At 37.9% G+C, this 22914-nt stretch overlaps 1 protein-coding gene across 1 annotated transcript in view; it reads right to left on the reverse strand.

The window, feature by feature from the left end:
• Positions 1-22914, reverse strand: part of LOC126253237 (xenotropic and polytropic retrovirus receptor 1) — a 124168-nt gene that overhangs the window by 82139 nt on the left and 19115 nt on the right. Inside the window, exons 3-4 of the mRNA XM_049954428.1 lie at positions 7856-8112; positions 7039-7300 (exon numbers count right to left, since the gene is read on the reverse strand). Coding sequence (XP_049810385.1) covers positions 7039-7300; positions 7856-8112 — 519 coding nt within the window. The remainder of the gene's footprint in view (positions 1-7038; positions 7301-7855; positions 8113-22914) is intronic.

Consider the following 22914-nt stretch of genomic DNA (forward strand, 5'->3'; position numbering starts at 1 on the left):
AGGGGAATCCCCTTGCCATTCCAAAAGACTGTTATCAAAAATTGCTTGGGATACATCTTCAAGTTGTTCTTTGTTTGGCCTGTGGCTCTTTAATGCCTTCCTTTTCAAAAACAAGAATAATAATTATGATAAAAATAGTAGTAACAAAACATCATGTCATCCTCTATGAAAATTAATCACAGAACATGTTTGAACATTCCCATGATACAGCACTACAAACTAGTATGAAACTCTCGCATTTTGCCTGACTTAAATTGTATAGAAACATTGTGGCATATATTTTGCACTAACATTACTCTTGTGAGTTTTTCATAATTTATCTAATATATGGGTGTTGCAGAGGATGTAAACAATGTAAAGATTTCCTTCATCTTCATCTGTCTGTCACTAATTAATTGATTTTTGAAGAGACAGAAACATAAACTGTTTTTTTTTTTCTGGTGAAATATGATGGAGGGACAACATCATAATTAACATAAATGATTTCACATTCTAAACCTTTTGCAGATGTACATTTATCTGAAGTTGTGTTTGACACTACATTGGAACTAATCAAACAATACTGTTCTGCATGTGGTATACAACCACGCATTTACATTTCTCCAAACACCATCTTTGGGCAGTATGGCATCAGAGTGTTCATTAGCAGTGAAATTACACTCTGGAGCACTTTAATGACATATTCTACCCCAATGTATTACTGACCAGCTTTATCTCTTATTGGGGGTTACATGTGGCAGATTCTGGTAAGCCATGTCGCTACGAGATTACGCCACTTTTACTCATATTAAGGAGCAATCTGCCACAAAAAACTCCAAACTCTTGCAACTCAAGCACATCAACAATGGTCCACTTATGAGTCCTGTTTCCACGTGGAATGTGTGTGTGGTGTGAACAAAGTGGTCGTTGTCATCATATTGTTGTTTTCTGTCCAAAAACTGATTTGATGCAGCTCTCCATGCTAACGTAGACTGTGCCAACCTATTCATCTCTGAATAACTACTGCAACCTGCATCCTTTTCAATCTGGTTATCGTATTCATCTCTTGGGGCTCCCTCTACACACTTCCCTCCAATACTAAATTGGTGATCGTTTCATGTCACAGAAAGTGTCCTACAAGCGATTCCTTATTTTAGTCAAGTTGTAGTCAAGTTGTCTCGCAAATTTCTTTCCTCCCGAATTCTGTTCAGTACCTCCTCATTATTTATGCAATCTTTCCATCTAATTTTCAGAATTTTTCTGTAGCATCACATGTCAAATGCTTCTATTCTCTTCTTGTCTACATTGTTTCTCATCCACATTTCACTTCCATACAAGGCTGCACTCCAGACAAATACTTTCAGAAAATATTTGCTAACACTTAAAATTTATAGTCAATGTTAAGAAATTTCTCTTCCTCAGAAATGCTTTTCTTGCCTTTCCAGTCAACATTTTATATCTTCTCTATGTCGGCCATCGTCAGTTATTTTACAGCCCAAATAGCAGAACTTATCTCCTATTGTCAGGGTCTTGTTTCCTAATCTAATTCCCTCAGCATCACCTGCTTTAATCTGACTACGTTCCATTGATTTTGTTTTGCTTATGTTGATGTTCATCTTATATCCTCCTTTCAAGACACTGTTCATTCCATCCAACTACTCTTCCAAGTTCTGTGATGTCTCTGACAAACGACTGCATGCAGTGTGGTGTAGCAATTACGATACTGGCTGGCATGCTGTGTGTCGCTAACTCACGCCAGACCATCCATAATGGTTTGTTATTTAGTATTTATCATTTCTGGAAGTTCTTGAAATATCTTATGTTTCTAATGTTTGTATATTCCAGAATACTGAACGAACAGCATTAAGGGGTTCTGTTCTGTTCTGTCTGAACGCTGGTGTTCATAATAAATGTGCTTCCAGTCCTAAGTTTCACTGATGACTTCCACTTTTGGATCACGATTTGACTCTGGTTACAATGTGACACTGATTGGTGAAAATGCTGGCTACTTCGAAACATCTACTTCACCGTGACTCTTAATTAGGCAATATAAATGCTGACGCCTACACGGACATGAACTGAGATATAAGCAGTACATAATCCCCACAGTCCACATATTTGGGAGAGCAGTGAATTCGAAAACAGCAGTACAACAGCTACACATCACGCACCATCAGTGTTTTCTGAAGACAACAGTCAGGACAGGATAAAATGGTTGAAAGGATTAGACTGAGTCATCAAATACAACAGGGGGGATGACATGGTGTCTTCGGTAAATGTGTGTTTTTACTTGGATGGCTCAACTCAGTAACAGTTCAAGAACAATGAAGAGAAGCTAAACAGCTGGGATAAACTCCAGACTGGACGGAAGAAAACGTTTGGTGACAATGAGTAGAAAGCCCACTTAGTAGAGGAATAATTGAAAGAAAGGCTCAACATAACAGTCCTACATACAGAATTTTTTTGCCCTACATAACACTGTAAGTCTGTTATATGACAGAAGCTGATAAAATCTCACACCTGATGACAGGAGTCACAGAATACGTGCCAAGCTGTTCTAGTAAATGATGCCACAACAACAGAGAAATTCATGAAGTGGTACCAGTGCAGCGACGAAATGCAACAGAAGAGAGTTAGACTAAAGATGTATCACTGACTCCAAAATGTAGTCCCCATGACAGATGCAGAAAACCACCTCAACCATGTTTCTCTGACACACAATTGTTGAGAGAGCAAGACAGCATTTTGTGGCAAGCACAACTGTTGGACTGAGTAAGCAAGAGATAGCAGTCATAAAAGTCGATCTCATAAGGCAGGGCACAATAAAGAATGTTGAATAATGGTGTATCATTTGTTAGCACCAATCTCCACCACCAGCTGAACTCACCAGGAAGAACAGTGTCAGCCAACTCAGACTTACATTGCAGTCATCAAACAACAACCAAGCATCTGACCAACATAGGCACACCCAACTCCTCTACTAAGTAAAACACCCCAAAGAAGAACAGATATTTGGACGACAGAGGAAAACACACTGAATGTTTCCACTATAAATGCTCTGGACATGTTGTGTACCACTGCAAAAAAAAAAAAAAAGACTCTACACCACCAGACATCAAATACAGCAACAGTTCTATTCATACAAGTCAACTGCCATCATGGCTGTCCAATTTGATTAATGTATTACGTGTCATGACTGAGCGATTTGGTCAGTGTGAGCAAACATTTGATACAACACAGGACCAGTGGATACAGAAGCAGACTTGACACATTAAACAGACTGAAGAGAAAATAAGTCATCACACACGGTCATGGTTCCAGCCACAGGTCATGCAGGCCACGTTGTTGCTGAATCACGGAAGTGGTAACTAGTTAGTCAGATTCATGTGCTTCTCTAAATGAGGGTGAAAGTTGTCATGATTTAGGAAAAACAGTCAGAGAAAGAAGAAAGGAAGACTCTCAGACACAGTACTAGTAGTCAACAGTTAGCTACCAGGAACCATTTCAGCACGGACGGAGAGTGAAGGCATACCTAAATGCCTGAAGAGCACCTGTGCAGCTTCAATGCTGCTGAGATGAGAACCATCCAGAACCAATCATTATACAAAGAAGTCTGTATTACATTTCAGTTAGTAACTAACTTAGATAAAAGAGTACCAGAAGGATTGCGTGTTTGTCTGTGTGACAGATAACAGAACAAGAGCAGACTGCACTTGTCTTCATTAGTGAGCTAATACAGGTGGTTCACATACAGAGCTGGAATGAGCTGTGGCACAGTACTTGTCTCTGACGAGTCTGAGAAGTTAAAGGAGTAGTTGAGGTATATGTATTCTCTACAGGTAATCAGAAAGACTCAGGGGAAAGCATTTGTCTCTGGATGCTAGGAACCAATGATGTTAAAGTAATCAGAACAGTTTGCTGTCATTCAATTGTCACTTGAAGGCGTTAAGCCAACGAGTCATAAAGATAAAGTCACCAGCGGTGCAAATATCTATGAAAAGAATTGGCAAATTATTCAAACATCGCCTGTTTAAATACTTCCTAGCCTGACAATAGCCCTCTCTGTTCTCATTACCTTTCCTAAATAACTGAGGAAGGCTTTTACTCCCCCTCACTATATCCGATGTTATGAAGGAGCCAGACCACATGGAGATGTCGCTCAATTCCTGTCAGCAACTAACAGGGATGCAATACTGCAGACAATTATAGCTGACCTCTGGGACGAAACCCATTGCCATACCCTGGACATGATTGCTCCCCAACATGCTGTAGCTGTTTCTTATCACAGTACAGAGGTACCAGACACTTGTTAAGCTGCCAAATACAAAAATACTAAGTGATGCTAACATTTATGGGCAGGAGGGTAGCACAGATGTAAATCTTCTGTGGGTGTCAGTCATCAAGATATCAAGAAATCTCACTACACCACCACCATCACCACCACCAAAACCACCAATGGCCAACCTGTTGATCATTAGTTGACTCTGGGATTGCCTATTTTGTAATATCAAATGCTTATCCTTGCCAGCTAAATATGAATATGTTCTGTGATAGAGTGATTGTGATGAATGTCACAAACGGGAAATATGTCCAGCCAACAAGAACGTGTATTGCAAGAATAATTGTCAATTACAGAACAGAGCCCTTTGAATTTTATGGTTTATCAAAATGTAGTCACAATATTATCCTCAGATGGGACTTCTTGCAGACACCACAAGCAGTCATGTACTATGGAAGATCAGAGCTCCAGACTGGTGAAGCTATTTCTATAAGCACAGGTAACAAAGATTGCTCTAGGCATTTGTTTGTCACTGAAGACATTGTTATCCCACTGCCATTAAAGAAATGAGTTCCAGTCATCAATATAGATGCTCAGTTAAACTGAGAAGCTTTCATCAATTGCAGAAAGCTACTCAGGCTTACAAAGAAGATCTACATGTCAGTCACAATCATATGCACTGTAGGTGGTCCAGAGTAACTTTGTATCACCAATTGTCACAAGCAGCCACAACTCACTCCCAAAGGGATGTGTATAGGGATAGCCAAACTAGTCTAGGAAGGGCAACGTAAAGTCAATGATGAAGAATTGTACTCCGCTACTACAGGCAACATAGAGGAGGAACTGCCAATAGGATCTAGCCTGACTTATGAACAATATTGGTAAGTGTTAGCCATTTAATGCCAATTTTTGGATGCTTTCATATTGGGAGTGGAGGAAAGGCAGATCAAATGGCCAATGGCAAAACACCCTCTGCACACTGGGGATCACCCTCCTATTAGCCACCACTTCTGCAGGGTGACATCAGCTGAACAACAGATAATCCAAAAGGAAGAGAAGAAAATGTTGCAGGACATCACTGGACATTCAGAGTGCCATGGTCCTTGAAGAAGAAGAAGAAGAAGAAGAATGGCCCATAGTGTCTCTGCATCGACTACCAATGATTGAACAAAATCTTTTTTTCATGACATCTATCCATTGCTGCACATTGATGACATCCTAGACTGCTTGAGGTCCTCCATGAATTCAAGATTATGCTGTTTTGACTATGTTAACACTCCAGCCACCTTCGAGCATATGATGGACAATCTGCTTCAACACTTTAAATGGACAATGTATTTTTGCAATCTGGATGAAGCTGAAATTTTCCCAATGACATCTGAAGAAATCAAAGCTGCCTGACAGCCATGTTGAATTATGTTCTGACAGCAAACCTCCATCTGAATTGGAAAAAAGAGCCTCTTCACCACCCAAGAAATAAAAATCTTGGTGCATCTAATGAACGGTGACAGAGTCCATCTCGATCCAGAGAAAATATCAGTCACAGATGTTCCAACTTCTCGGCACATTAGTGATGTGAGAACTTTTTTCGGACTGTGCCTCTATTACTGACAATTCAAAAAGGACTTCCATATCAAGGGACACCCTTTGCAAGAACAACTACGAGGATATTCTGGAACGAAGTGAAAGAAAAATCTTTCCTTGTCCTAGAGGAGCTGCTATCGTCATCTCCTGTCCTAACTTTCTACAACAAAAATGCTGAGACAGAATTTCACAGTAACACTACCAATTACGGGATAGGCACAGACGTAGTACAGACACTGGAAGGTGCAGAAAAGGTGACAGCTTAAGCTTCCCGAGTACATTCCATTTCTGAAAGGAACTACTCTACAACCAGGAAAAAGTGCCTTGCAGTTGTCTGGGCCATCAGTAATTTTTGTTTGTTTTGTATGGCAAATCACTCACCACTGAGTTGGACCACCAATCTCTATGCTGGCAGACCAGCCTGAAGGATCGAATGGTCAAATGGTGGGATGTGTACCAATGCTTCAGGAATATCATGCCACAGTGGTATAGAAAAAACAACACAAACACAAGGACACTGACTGACTTTCAAGGAATCCTGTGGTAGAAAGCAACAGTACAGATAAAATCTCAGTCATCATTGTATTAAATGACATTTCTGCTGAACGGGTGAATGATTTAGCACTGCTGAAAAAATTAGAAACCTTGAAGAGTGAGGAACAGTTCCAATGAGAATACCAACTAATAAACGGAACATTTTATTGGAGGAACTATTATCCGAGGAGGCAGAAATGGTTGCTCGTCATTCCATCTCAGTTGCAGCTGATGATGCTCAGGTATTTCCATGACACTCCACCTGGTGTCTGTGAAGGTGCTAGACTGAATCAGATTTAGCTATCACAGGCCACGTCTCTACTAATTCGTTTGAACTAATGTGGTTTCAGTGCTAAGTGATGTACTTCACTGATGACCCTACTATTGGATTTGGACTGGCTAAGAAGTGACAATATGTATGCCATCATATTTCAGGATCACTATTAAGTGCTTTCTTCTACCATGACACACATTCAAATGATTAAGTACCAGTGGCTGGTAAGACATTCTTCCTTCCTCCGTCCATTCTTTATCAAAGTACTGCAGCAAGTATTATGTACATTACGGTTGGCTGTTACGCACAAGCATTGTGTTCAATATAATTATAAATTCAAATAACAATTAATATTGCTATTATTATTATTATTATTATTATTACAAACCTGAAAGTATAACAGCAATGAGAAGTATCATAAATGAGCCTGAGAAAAGCCCTACTTTAAATGTTGTCCAAGGGCTCTGTTGCTCCCCAAGAGGAGGAACTCTGAGCCTTTTCATAGCTCTCTGCCTATCACCTCCCTCAAGATCCTGTGTAACAACTGCTTCTGTCTCCCGTATAAGGCGATCAATATCCTTGTTTGTATAAAAATGGGAAGTTTCCACATTTTCCACACGCCATTTAGCACCAACATCAACAGACAGAAGCTATGGCAAGAAAAAATAAAAAAAATTTAATAACTGGTAGTGTGCTTGCATACAGAAAATACCAATTTTTTAATTAACAATAAAATAATAAAAATGATAAAAATGGAACCTATGTTCTATTTGGGATAGATGATGAATATCTTTTTACAAACACCTGAAACAAGAACAACACAGCTGACAGATACACAAGTGATAAATTTAACTGTTTAAGCCATTCCTTCAGCAAGAAAAAACAGTGAAGTTGAAAAAATTAAACGAAACATACATTAGTAGAAGAGAGTTGAAAAAAATGTTTGAAATCCTAGTTCAATATGCTATAAAATATGAGCTAGAAGCAATAAAAAGTTCAATGACAAGAACTAAAACTGAAAATAAGTCAAAGGCCACAGATGGAAATGAAATGTAAATAATAACAGGCAAAAGATCAAGAGAGATGCATATAGGTCAGCACATAAAAGATAGTATATAATTAGTAAAAACATGTGCTCGTAATTAAGACACCTCTCTTTTATCCCAAACAATAGACGAGATTAGTGCATAATCAGAACCACCCACCTTGTCATGTTTCTTTAAAATCTTGCGGAAACCAGTGAAATTTAGATTCTGGTAGTTTTGCAATAAAATAAGACTCAGGTAAAACTCACTGAATGCAAGTTTAAGTTCCTGAGTCTTTCGTGCAGGAACATTTCTTTTGCGAAGGATATTTGGTCCACGCCGCAAGAAACTCTGTTTACCATGAAATTCATCTTCCTGCGCCTCACTAAGTTCACTTCGCAAATTAGCATATTTTCTTGTAGCCTCTGCTAATTTTTCTGCAACAAGAAAAAACTTTTCAAAATTGTTGCTCACAATTATCATCAATAGGCAACATAATAATAAATCTTCAGTACACTAGCAGACAGTTACTATATACTGAAATCATTAGAGTATACTGCCACACTGAGCAATAATAACTGCCATCAGTAACTTAAAGTTTCCAGAATGAGATTTTCATTCTGCAGTGGAGTGTGTGCTGATATGAAACTTCCTGGCTGACTAAAACTGTGTGTCTGACTGAGATTCAAACTGAGGGCCTTCGCCTTAGGTGGTAGAGCACTTGCTCATGAAAGGCAAAGGTCCTGAGTTTGAATCTAGGCCTGGCATACGGTTTTAATCTGCCAGGAAGTTTCAACTTAAAGTTTCCTTTGCAAAACCTCATGAGGAATAATTTACTAATAAAAGCCTTCATAAGAATTTTCATTTCAGCGTCTGAACACTTGAGAAGTTGTTTTTGTTTTTTTTCTCCTACATACAAGTCATCTGGGAAAGGCATTGCAGGGAAAAAATACAGCTCTCCAGAGGTGATATGAACATTTATGAAGAAAAATGTTTGCACAGAAATTGACACAGTACGGTATATGGTCTGGCGTATATAGTTGTCAGACAGTTGATTAGAACTTAAGGAATTGCAGCTAATAACAAGAGTAATATGCAGTAGCTGCAAGTAGCTTTAACTTACAAGGTTAAATAATGCAACTTTATGAGACCAATTGATGAAACATGTAATAATCAACTAATACACAAAACTGATCCAAGTAACTCAAAAATGGCTTTATTCATAAACCTGTGAACAATCACATAAATAAGCCTCTTGTGACTCGACATGTTACAAGAGGGTTGGGTTGGGTTGATTTTGGGGAGGAGACCAAACTGCGAAGTCATCGGTCTCATTGGATTAGGGAAGGATGGGGAAGGAAGTCGGCCATACTCTTTCAAAGGAACCATTCCAGCATTTGACTGAAGCGATTTTGGGAAATCACAGAAAACCTAAATCAGGATGGTCGGATGCAGGATTGAACCATCATCCTCCCAAATGCGAGTCCAGTGTGCTAACAACCACTGCGCCACCTCGCTCGGTCATGTAACAAGACACCGGAATCATACGGAAGATGTAACATAAGTGATACACAGAGCAACTGAGAGACTGAGTCAGTTTCATGCATATAAGGGTTGAGTCTCCAGTAGACAGCACAGTGGGAACTGTGCCACGTGCATGCTTCCTACAGGTAGCCTCTAGGGGCCAGCCTCTGATACAGTTGGCAGTTGATTTAAGTACACATGCACAGCAACACTACACTCAGCACACCCACACTCTACACACTCTAGTAGCAGGATCGGCAAATCCTGTCTTCATGTAATGATTCCATACAGAAAACACTGTTTATTTCAAACTGCAAGGTTCTTACTCCAAAGAACACAAAAATATATCTATGTAATTTCATATCAGCTTAGTGTTTAAACAAAAGTACTGTAAAGAGCAAGCCATTGTCCATATATATTTCATGGAAGCCCTTTCCATGCATCATAGAAGACAGAGGTTCAACACAATTTTAGTTACTACTCAGTCATAAAGCTGTACTGGAATTATCAAGCACGCTAACAAATTTCATAGGCTCTCAAGATAACCACACCATGGTTAACATGGCTGTTGGAATTCAGTAGCAGTACCAAGTATAAAATGCAAGAAATGTTACTTCATATTCTTATAAATTAAAATGAGATCTATATAAAGAGGATGGCAGATGAAAGTGTAAACCGATAACCACGAAGAAAGGATTAATGTGATCACAATGCACAACATGCTTGTAACAAGTAGTGCCATTTCCACCACTCCAAAGAACTGTCTACTATATAAATTATTTTATGTTATTGTGTTTATGTTCTTGACTCTGAAGCAGCACGACATATAGTAACAGAAAATGACTCCCATGGTTTTTTCACCATCCCCTTCATGTGATCATAGACAATTTGGAATCAAGTAACAGTTATGAGAGCAGAGTCACAAACAAAAACTAACACTCTGTGGTGAAAGTATGTTTTTTGAGCCACACTAAGGCACATACAAAGTAGAGAGTGGTCCCATTTATACCTACATAAAATGTCACAGCAAATTACAATATTCCATCAATTACAAAGTCAAAACATTGAAAAATTACAAATGTTAGAGATAATAATTACACATGAATGTAGTACCAGTCCCTAACATCACAAAACAGCAATCCACAGTTTCAGGATGGACTTCAGTTTCTCTGATATGGATCTGTCTCTCTCTGTAACAGGTCGTATGGAACTTACAGGCAGAAGAGATATATTCAGTCTATCAGTAACACAATTAAAGATGAGAGAAGTCCTCACATTCTGGTCATTATCATGTTCTAATGACAACTACAATGTTCAAATGGAGCTAATTCTGTTAAGGCACAGTAGTCCAAACAATGAAGGAAAACAAGGGCAAAAAATTTGTGTATTCACATATTTTTGTACAGTGGTACAAAAGAGTGCCATGAACACCAGACTAAAAACCCTCATAACTGCCATAAATTCAAAAACATTGACATTAATAAATTCTGTTTAGAGCAGCATCCAGAAGCATGTGCAACAGAAGTAGAGTTCCACAACAGATCCTATATAATAATAACTATTTACCGAGTACCTGCAGGAAGTTATAATCTATTCTTAGATCATCTAGAAGCTCTTTTCGGTTATTTAACAGGAAGAAACAAAGAAATTTTAATTGCTGGTGACTTTAATACAGATTTTCTAATGCAATCTTCCAGTAAACATTCACTGCAGTTAGTAATGTTGTCTTTCAATCTAACTCACACTGTAAACTTTCCAACTAGGATCACTAAATCCTCAAGGACAGCCATTGATAACATTTTTATAGACAAATCAAAGGAACAAAATCATATCATAAAACCTGTTATAAATGGACTATCAGATCATGACATGCAGCTCCTTGTTTTAGATGTAAATACTAAGCAGATTATCAAGACTGCTAAATCTGAGTACAGGAGAGTAGTCAATCAACCAAAAATTGAGTGTTTTAGAAAACTCTAAGATATGAACTGGAAAGATGTTTATAGTGCTCATGACATGAATGAAAAATATAACACATTCATGAACAATGTCAGTACCATGTTTGAAAACTGTTTTCCTCTAAAAGTTAGTCAAATTAAACAGAAGTCTATAATAAAACCATGGATTACACAAGGAATAAAGATTTCCTGTAAGACAAAAAGGAAAATGTATCTGTTGACCAAGAATAGCTCCAATGCTGATGATTTAGCTAAATACAAGGAATACTGTAAAACATTAAAAAAAGTAATTCAGACGTCTAAACAAATGCACTACAAGAAGAAGATAGCAATGTCAGGGAACAAAATAAAAACAATATGGGATATAGTGAAAGAGCAGACTGGTAGAACTAGAAAGGAACAGGAGCAAATAGCACTAAGGGTAGATAACACATTAGTAACTGATGGGCATAGTGTGGCAAATCTATTTAACAAGTACTTTATATCCGTTACTGATAGAATGGGACTTTCAGGATCAGTAAATAATGCCCTTGAATATCTGAAACTAGTCATCACAAATAGCTTCAAGTACATGAATATATCACTCACTTCACCAAAAGAAATAACGTCCATAATAAAATCTTTAAAAACAAAGCATTCTAGTGGGTACGATGAAATATCAACGAAGTTAATTAAGGCATGTTCTTTTGAGTTTAGTACAATTCTAAGTTACTTGTGTAACCAGTCAATTATAACTGGGACATTTCCTGACTGGCTAAAATATGCAGATGTTAAGCCTCTATTCAAGAAAGGGGATAAAGAGATACCATCAAACTACAGACCGATTTCACTTTTGCCAGCATTCTCAAAAATTTTAGAAAAAGTAATGTACAGGCAGCTGCTCAACCATCTGACCACAAATAACATATTATCAAGAACACAGTTTGGATTTCTGAAGGGTTCTGATATCGAGAAGGCTATTTACACCTACAGTGAAAATGTACTTAATTCATTAAATAACAAATTACAAGCAGCAGGTATTTTCTGTGATTTGTCAAAGGCATTTGATTGTGTGAACCACACATCCTTTTAAGTAAATTAGAATTCTATGGTGTCATGGGCAGTGCTGCAAAATGGTTCAAGTCATACCTCACTAACAGGAAACAAAGGGTGTCAGTGCAAGGGACTAGTGAATTAAGTCATCAGTCATCATCAGAATGGGAAGAAATTACATATGGTGTCCCACGGGGATCCATCTTAGGGCCATTGCTTTTTCTTGTGTAAATTAATGATCTCTCATAAGTTACATTGCCAGAAGCAGAGTTCGTTTTGTTTGCAGATGACACAAGTATTGCAATAAATAGTATGTCAAGTGTAGTTCTAGAAAGATCTGCTAATGATATTTTCATGGATATTAATAAATGGTTTAAAGCCAACTCACTGACATTAAACTTCGAAAAAAATCACTATATGCAATTCAGAACCTGTAAGAGGATTCCACCCAGCATATGCATAAAATACGAAGAAGAGCAGATAGAAGAGGTTGACAGTCTTAAATTCCTGGGATTACAACTTGATAATAAATTCAGTTGGGAAGAGCACACCACAGAACTGCAGAAACACCTTAACAAATCTGTATTTGCAATTCGAGTGTTAGCAGACATAGGCGACATAAAAATGAAAAAGCTTGCATACTTTGCCTACTTTCATTCCATAATGTCATATAGTATAATATTTTGGGGTAACTCTTCAAGTCAAACAAAAGTTTTCAGAGTCCAAAAGCGTGTAATACGTATTATTTGTGGAGTAAATTCACAGACGTCCTGTAGAAACCTCTTCAAAGAACTGGGTATACTAACTACAGCCTCTCAGTATATTTACTCATTAATGAAATTTGTCCTAAATAATATATCTCTTTTTCCAACAAACAGCTCAGTTCATACATACAATACCAGGAACAAAAATGATCTGCACAAGGACTTAAAAGCACTTACTTTAGTTCAAAAAGGGGTCCACTACTGAGGAACACTCATCTTCAATAATTTGCCAGTAAACACAAAAAATTTAGTTACAAATAAAGATCAGTTTAAAAGGAGCCTGGAAGACTTACTATTGGCCAACTCCTTCTACTCCATTGACGAATTTTTTAATAGAAACAAATGATGTATTGTATATATTCATACTATTAGTATTGTTATTTCAGCTTAAAAAAAAAAAAATTGACATGTTCCACATCCACGAGGATCTCCTCAGCACGGATCTATGGAACAAAAACTAATCTAATCTGGGGTGTGAGCATGGGAATGGATGAACACTTAAAGGTCACTTTTTTATGTTTTTCTCGAATATCTTGAAAACTGCTGCTTCTATCAAAAATAATTCCAGTACAAAATTAAACTACATTAATTTGCCTACAAAAAGAGGTACTACTCATTTTTCTCTATAACTCATAGTTCCCACACTACAGGGGATGGAACAATTGCAGATTATTATAAACAGTGCTTTCATGGTATAAAATATTTACTGTTCAATGAAGTTTATTGAGAAAAAATATTAAATGTGTGTACCACATCTATATGCAGTACAACCACATTGTTGTCTGACAGTGTAACAGGATGGAAAGATGGGGTGGAAGGGGGTGGGGGGGGGTGGGGGCGAAGGTTACAAGTGTGAAGGAAGGTAGGTCGTCTAATTGTGGTAATGGACTTCTCTCCATCATAGATTTGCAAACTGAAGAGTGAGCAGGTGATTCCCCAATCTCTCCATTGCACTATGTCACAAACAGTAACTACAGGGTGTTTCACAAAGTTATACCGACCCTTCTGCAGCTTGCCCTACGAGTCACTGCTGACGCAGCGTGCTGACATTCCCACGGGTTTTTATTTTTCACAAAGTGAATTAACACCCCATGAAATAATGATGCGACTTACCAATAATACTAACTCATGACAATCATATGGACTGATTCTATGTATGTCTCTGCTCATTGTTCTACACTGCTGTAGAGAAATTGATTCCTAATCATCTTTTATGGCTGCTGTCGCATTCTTCAGGAAAACTTAATTTCCCCCATCACAATTGCTGCTTGTTTCTCAGATTACAGACAGACTATACCGTCCCTGCATTTCCTGTCCATTTATCTCATATGATTAGAATAAAATAACCTTACTGAGCTCTTGTTTATATAGTGGAGTTATTTTCAGTTTATTATGCGAATATTAATTTGCAGTTGTTAAATGATCTGTTATGTAAAAGATCTCTGCGGCTGGTGCTGTCGGCTACGCACCATGCTGAAGAGCCTGTCCCAAGTGTAACATGCTGGTAATATGTGTTACACGACGTTGATTTCATTGTTTCCACTTTCAGTGGCTGGAATACTTTTTGTAGGTGTATCAAATACACCAACTCAGCCTCAGCTCTTCCAGCATCTGAAGAGGCCTGAGGCTTAAACTGTATCTCTCTGTAACAGGTCTTATGGAACTTACAGAAGAGATATATTCAGTCTATCAGTAACACAATTAAAGATGAGAGAAATCCAGTAACTTTCTGGTCATTTATTAATTCACCACCAATTGACAATGACATGGCTACAGAGCTTTAGAATACAACAAAAAGGTGGCAAGATGCCACATTTACCAATCCAATCCCTTTCCAACCAACTACTGCAATAGCAACAACGAGACCTCAGTCAGCAGCAAAAGCAATTAAGGTATGTTTTACTTAATTCATCATTCTTTCATGCAAAATTTATTCAAGCTAATTATTTTTTTATTTACTGTTAAAATGTACACTGCATTTCATTGTTCATTTATTGAGAGCTGCTTGTATATTGTGCTTTCACTTCCAACATACTATACTGTTGCTCGCTGCTCGCAACAACCACTGAACACAGCAATGCTGTATTGGAATGTGACTACGAAATTGCCATTTTTCACTGTAAATAGGCACTTACCCATGCATCATAACAGTGGAGGTATGCAGGTATGATGACTATGCCCACAGCCTTGCATACATTGCAGCTACTAATGTAACTGCCTTACAAACACTTAACTGATTAATACAGAGAGTTTTCATTAGGAATGAAATATGATGTAACCAACAAAAGTTCATGCATTACACACTTGCTTTCTCCACCGCAATAGCTACAACAGTAAACTCAATCACATCTTCCGCATGACACTACAGCAATGAAATGTCTAATCAGAAAATAATGAAAATCCACCTGCAAATAGAATCAGATTGCATCTTTACATTGTGCAAAGGAAATTTTTCTCCTAATTACAGTCGACATCTATGACCCCTCAAAAAACGCTTGAAACAGCACGCTGTCTCTTAAATATTTCCATGTACGTTGTCCCCATTTCAGCTAAAATGGAATAGTTACACACTAAGTCAAAGTAGAAATTTCCACGAATCCAGCAAGGAACAACACATCAAAGTTAGTCATGCAAAGTAACCAGAATACAAGCTCAAAGTCAGGATCAATGGTTATGAAATGGATAATAGTTCATGTATATGTTAGTAGTTGTTGTGATCTGAATGTAGTTGCCAAACATATTAACAACAACCGCATGGAGGATTTTCATCTGTGACAGCCTCGCCTCCATATATGGTCACCTTATTTAGTTTCCCTGATTTTGGCAGCTGGGCAAGTGGCTGGAACCTGTGCATGGAGATAGAGAATAATTGAAGCATGTTGGTGAGCATTCTTAAGCTGAATATAACTATGAGCTTTGCTTTACAGGTTCGCTGCAGTCACCTACAGCTGCGTGGCACACATAGAACTACATTGTTGTTTGACCTGTAGTCGTGTGATAAATGTCAAACATTCTTCTTCTTCTTCTTTCTTTCTTTCTTTCTTTCTAATCATTTATTATATAATAAGCATGTCACAAATGGAACATCCTTACATGTTGTCTTCTATTGTCCAAATATTTGCTCTTTTGTAAAGAGATCAAATTGGCAATGAAGTTGGTTGTGTCTGTGTCATTCCAGGCCCCCTCCCAAATGTTGTTCTGCCTTGGAAAGATCACTGCCAATGAATAATGAACCTCTTCTTAAAGTAGCAACGCTACCTCCTCGATAGAATTTGGCATTCAATGCTACTACTGCCAAGATACTGGATTCCACACGAACATAGGTCATAAAACGTCCCTTATTGTTTGCCATATTAGGAATGTGCAGTCCTGACTTTCATCCATAACTACCAGTAACACAACATTTGAATGTCTGTCAACTGTCTTTTGACTCACTCCCTTCTGGTCCATTGCCTTGACAGGCTGGCACACTTGATGATGCTCTCTTCAAAAGAAGCATTTAATAGACATCTTCTACTATACTGTTCATCAGGTGTGAAACTTTGCAGCTTCCGTCATATTCAAGTTCACTGTGTATATGACTTTACTGTCTCACCCTGGCATAGGGCTCTTTTCTTCGGTTATAAGTGGGCTATCTGCTGCTGGTTGTTGCCAATTCTTTCATTAATTTTTGCCTTAAATATGGCCCAGTTCTTGAGTAATACCACATCATGTGCAATAACCTCAAACGTATTAAAAATCCTTACAGCAATAAGCTTTTAACTGTTGACATGGGAATACAATGTCAATAGAGTCTGACAGCAACGACACATTACGTTTGGAACTGAACACTCTTCATACTGTGATCACTGTTAACTTGAAGCACGACACTGCAGGAATGTCAGCAAGATACTAATTTGCAGTGAAATTACTAAAAACGAACTGCAGCCTTAACATTCAATGCTAATCTACAATAAATTTGTCTTCAAATTTGGATCCAAATTAATAATTTCTACAAAATTAAGTAACCTACTCTTGCCTTTGTGCTAATGTCGAATTTACAGCTTCAAACATATTCTCGCGTGCATGTTGCACTCCATCACACTCACAGTCACGTAAGGGAAGGGGAACTGGAGTCCAAGGACTCACAGACAGTAATAAGGATTCCCAAATAGATTAGATTCAATTTTTGTTCCACAGACCCAAAAAATGAGATTGATTCTCGTGGGTGTGGAACATGTCAGAGAGTCATGCTTGGGTAGCTCAGTTGGTAGAGCACTTGCCCGCGAAAGGCAAAGGTCCCGAGTTCAAGTCTCGGTCCGGCACACAGTTTTAATCTGCCAGGAAGTTTTATAACATAAAAAACATAGAACATTTGAATATAATATTTACTACCCTGTTTATTTGTCAGGAGAGTTGGAACTGCCTATATTTACAGAATTAAGACGTTGTCAGAATAAAACATTGTTATGCACTTTTAAGAAATTTATCATACACAAAATACCTAATCCTGATTGTTGTGGCCAAGTGCTGTCAAAACTGAAATCTAACAGACTCTGTTGAGATATTAGTCTGTAGAGTACAAGGAGTTGCCTATTAAAGAGTTTTTCAAACTCTGTTTAAACTGTGCTTTATCTGAAACCAAGTTTTTAATGGTTTCTCGCATTTTATTGAAAATTTATGTTACTGAATATTGGACTCGTTTTTGGACCAAGGTAAGTGATTTTAGGTCTTTATGTAGATTGTTCTTATTCTTAATACTGATCCTCTGCATTGAGCTATTGGTTGGAAACAGAGATATATCACTTGCAATAAATTTCATTAAGGAATAAACATACTAAGAAGCAGTAGTTAGAATACAAAGTTCCTTGAACAGGTTTCTACACGATGTTCTTGAATTTACACCACAAATGATTCTTATTACACACTTTTGCATGCTAAAAACTTTTTCTCGGTTTGATGAGTTACCCCGGAATATGATCCCATATGACATAGAATGAAAGTAAGCAAAGTATGCAAGTTTTATATAAGAGGGAAACATTCCACGTGGGAAAAATATATCTAAAAACAAAGATGATGTGACTTACCAAACGAAAGTGCTGGCAGGTCGATAGACACACAAACAAACACAAACACATTTTGTGTGTATGTTTGTGTGTCTATCGACCTGCCAGCACTTTCGTTATATATATACCTCCTACATCTGACATCATTCTCTCTGTAAATACAGACATGTTTAGGTGCTTAAGCAATTCTGTGATATGCCCTTCCCAACTGAATTTATTATCGAGTAATAATCCCAGAAATTTAACACTGTCAACCTCTTCGATCTACATGTCTTCATGTGTTATAAACATGCTGGAAGGAAGTCTCTTACAGATTCTGAACTGCATATAGTGGGTCTTTTCAAAGTTTAATGACAGGGAATTAGCTTTAAACCATTTATTAATGTCAATGAAAATTTTATTAGCAACTATTTGTAAATCTGTATTTGACTTGCTACATATCGCAATGTTTGTGCCATCTGCAAACAAACTTAGCATCTGGCAATGTAACAGATGGGAGATCATTAATGTATACAAGAAAAAGCAACAGACCCAAGATGGAACCTGGAGGAACACCACATGCAATTAATTCCCAATCAGATGAAGACAGACTGCTTACTGCACAGGAATTTCTCAACGACACCCTTTGTTTCCTCTCAGTTAGGTAATACTCAAACCACTTCGCGGCATTGCCAGTAACACCATAATATTCTAATTTACTTAAGAGAATGATATGGTTCACAAAGTCAAAGGCTTTTGGCAGATCACAGAAAATGCCAGTAGGTTAGAATTTATTATCTAATGAATTAAATACATTCTCACTGTAGTGGAAATAGCTTTCTCTATACCAGAACCCTTGAGAAACCCAAACTGAGACTTGGACAATATATTATTTGCTGTCAGATGCTTAAGGAGACACTTGAACACAACCTTTTCAAATATTTTTGAGAAATCTAGCAAAAGTGAAATTGGTTGATAGCTTGATGGTATCACTTTATCCCCCTTCTTGTACAGAAGCTTAACTTCAGCATATCTTAGCCAGCATGGAAATGTTCAGCTGATAGATTGATGACACAAATCACTAAAGATAGAACTCAACTCACATGAGCACTCTTTGATTAACTTCATTGATATGTCATCATACCCACTATAATACTTAGATTTTAAGGATTTCATGATGGATGCTACTTCTTTGGGAGATGTGAGTGTCATTTCCATTTTACTGAAGTTATTTTTAAAGATTGGTCTCAGATACTCCATTGCAATGTTCACTGAACCTGATAACCCCAAGCTGTCAGTAACAGAAATTAAGTACTTGTTTAACAGGTTTGCAACACTACATGCACTTGTTAATTAAGTCTCAATTATTTTTTAGAGCTATCTGTTCCTCTTCCTTTTTGGCCCCACCTGTCTGTCTTTACTATATTCCATACAGTTTTTATTTTGTTGCCCTATGTAATTATTTTTTTCTCACAATAAAGCTGCTTGAATTTCTGGATTATTTCCTTCAATATTTTGCAGTATTCTTTGTAGTGCATTACAATGCTAACACCCGAGTTGCTCCTGGACAGTAGATATAGTCTCCTTTTTGAACCACATGATATCTTTATTCCTTGTGCAATCCACGGTTTATTTTTTGACTTTTGTGTGATTTGAGTTACCTTTAGGGGAAAACAATTTTCGGAAGTAGAAGTAACTGTATTAATGAATGCTTTGTATTTTCCATTTGAGTCTGAAGTATTGTAAACATCTATCCAGTTCATGACTGCTTTATTGCCCTTTTGTACTTGGATTTTATAGAGTTTTTAAACATTCAACACAAGTGCTGCATGTCATGACCAGATAGCCCATTTACTATTGGTTTTGTGATATGACTTTTTTGCCTAGATTTGTCTAAGAAGATATTATCAATAGCAGTCTCAGAACATTTATATATCCTAGTTGCAAAGTTCAAATTAAAAACAAAATTGAATGATAAGATTGGAATAATTGTTCAATAGGCCAAACAAAACAGAAACTGGAGAGTGTAACCGAATGTAGTGAGGGCACAAATCACAATTTTGTGTCTTTTTCACACAATAAAGTGCAGAGAATGCACTAAAGGACCAATAAGGTATTTAGACCACAGCATGTGAAAGGTGTTGTTCCGGCTGTAAATGGTTTGATGGTGGTGATTTCTTGGGGTGGGGGTGGGGGGGGGGGGGGGGTGGGGGATGTCATCACCCATGAATTGAGCCCACTCATTCAGATTTGCTTGAACATATACCAAGATGTTTATTTCAACTTGTGCTGCTTCTCCTTTTACACTTTCATGGTAAATGTACTATGGACAGTCCTACCTTACAAGATGACAATAGCTGTGTTCACAGGCATACAGGCATTCTTGGTTTGGCAAACACTCAGGTACCTTATCGCACCTCGACTTGTCCACTAAAATGCCCAATATTAAGGATGTAATCACTACTGAGAGAGTTCAGATGGATATCATCTACCTGAAGAAACTTGTAGGCTCTCTTCCATGCCAATTTGAGGCCATTATCAAGCCTAGAGGTGGATTTACATAGTTTTAGTCTGATCTCTCCACAGGGAGACTATTTTTTTTTTTTTGTTCAGCGTGCTTACTATTTAGTGCCACTGGTCTGGATACACAGGAAATTGCATACCACAGTGATTTTTAAATCACTAATAAGGTATGGCAATGTTTTTGAGAGAAGCACTAGCTACATATAAAGAATACTGAAGCTCCACAAAAAAGTAATCAGAAACAATGTTCAGCACATCCAAAGTATTCATACTGCCCATTACTTAAAAACCTTGAATTTTAAAAATTCCACTTCCTATAGGTCTATGAGCCAATCATCTCCTTTTACAGCAAATGAGACTTATTCTGAAAATCATTGTGATCATTTATACAGTACAGGAAATAATGAATTTCATGCTTCTTGTTCAATGGTGAAAATTTTGTCTTCAGACTCCCCAGTATATGGGAATGAAACTCTTCAATTGACTGAAAGACAAAACATTGTGAACAAGAAACTAGGTGCAGCGGAAAAAAGCTAAACATTAACCTGATAATTTTACTAGTTGGTGGAAGGGTTCATGAAGAACAAACCAATAATTTAAACTGGATGTCACTGATCATTAGCTTTGTGTAGGTGTGTATGTCCAGGATCTCCTCCGAAACCCCTGGATCAATTTCAACCAAATTTTAGAGGGGAGGATGGGGAGATGCATGAGGATGGTGGAAGGTGTAGAGGGGACAGCAGAGATGGAAAGAGTGAGGGGAAGTACGATGCAGTCAGAGAGAGGGGGAGGAAGATATGGCCAGAGGTGGTGTGGAAATGAAGAGGCAGAGAGAGTGGGGAGGAGGAAATATACAGTTAGAGATAGGAGGATGAGTTGGACAGACAAAGGGAGTTACAGGTGGACGCAAAGAGGTAGACACAGAGTGTGCGGGGGTTGGGGTGGGGGGAAGAATATTCAATACATGTGTCAAATGCATACGCAGGTGAAGTTGCGGGGAAAAGGCTAGTTCTGTAAATATAATTTATTTCTCAGGCAAAAACCTGATAATTATAGAATACTGCTCCCTTATTAGCCACAATTTTATATTAGCAGAGTATATTACTCATTTTGATGTATCTCCTCTAATCTTTGGAGGATTTAAAATTTAATATACCAGGCAATGTGTGTAGGAAATCCTATGGTCTTTATTGACCTTCTGTGAGTGACTAAGGAGCTGCTTGGAAACTAATAGCAGGACTATATGATGACTGACCATATATCACAGTAAATAGTGACACGAGTCCCCCTGGAAGATTCTGTCAATTTCATCAGTGAGAAATTCGGGGCAGAACTGACACTTTTCAGGCATGTGTTACTATTGATATACTCTGTCTTTAACGGCCAATACTACGAGCAGACCGACAGAGTGGCCATGGGGAGACCTCTCTCTCCCATGTTGTTGTTGTTCTCTTCAGTCCTGAGACTGGTTTGATGCAGCTCTCCATGCTACTCTATCCTGTGCAAGCTTCTTCATCTCCCAGTACTTACTGCAACCTACATCCTTCTGAATCTGCTTAGTGTATTCATCTCTTGGTCTCCCTCTGCGATTTTTACCCTCCACGCTGCCCTCCAATGCTAAATTTGTGATCCCTTGATGCCTCAGAACATGTCCTACCATCCGGTCCCTTCTTCTTGTCAAGTTGTGCCACAAACTCCTCTTCTCCCCAATCCTATTCAATACCTCCTCATTAGTTATGTGATCTACCCATCTAATCTTCAGCATTCTTCTGTAGCACCACATTTCGAAACCTTCTATTCTCTTCTTGTCGAAACTATTTATCGTCCATGTTTCACTTCCATACATGGCTACACTCAATACAAATACTCTAAGAAACGACTTCCTGACACTTAAATCTATACTCGATGTTAACAAATTTCTCTTCTTCAGAAACGCTTTCCTTCCCACTGCCAGTCTACATTTTATATCCTCTCTACTTCGACAATCATCAGTTATTTTGCTCCCCAAATAGCAAACTCCTTTACTACTTTAAGTGTCTCATTTCCTAATCTAATTCCCTCAGCATCACCCGACATAATTCGACTACATTCCATTATCCTCGTTTTGCTTTTGTTGATGTTCATCTTATATCCTCCTTTCAAGACACTGTCCATTCCGTTCAACAGCTCTTCCAAGTCCTTAGCTTTCTCTGACAGAATTACAATGTCATTGGCGAACCTCAACGTTTTTATTTCTTCTCCTACTCCAAATTTTTCTTTTGTTTCCTTTACTGCTAGCTCAATATACAGATTGAATAACATTGGGGAAAGGCTACAACCCTGTCTCACTCCCTTCCCAACCACTGCATCCCTTTCATGTCCCTCGACTCTTATAACTGCCATCTGCTTTCTGTACAAATTGTAAATAGCCTTTC

The sequence above is a fragment of the Schistocerca nitens genome, chromosome 1 (assembly GCF_023898315.1).
Source record: "Schistocerca nitens isolate TAMUIC-IGC-003100 chromosome 1, iqSchNite1.1, whole genome shotgun sequence".
Lineage (NCBI taxonomy): Eukaryota > Metazoa > Arthropoda > Insecta > Orthoptera > Acrididae > Schistocerca > Schistocerca nitens.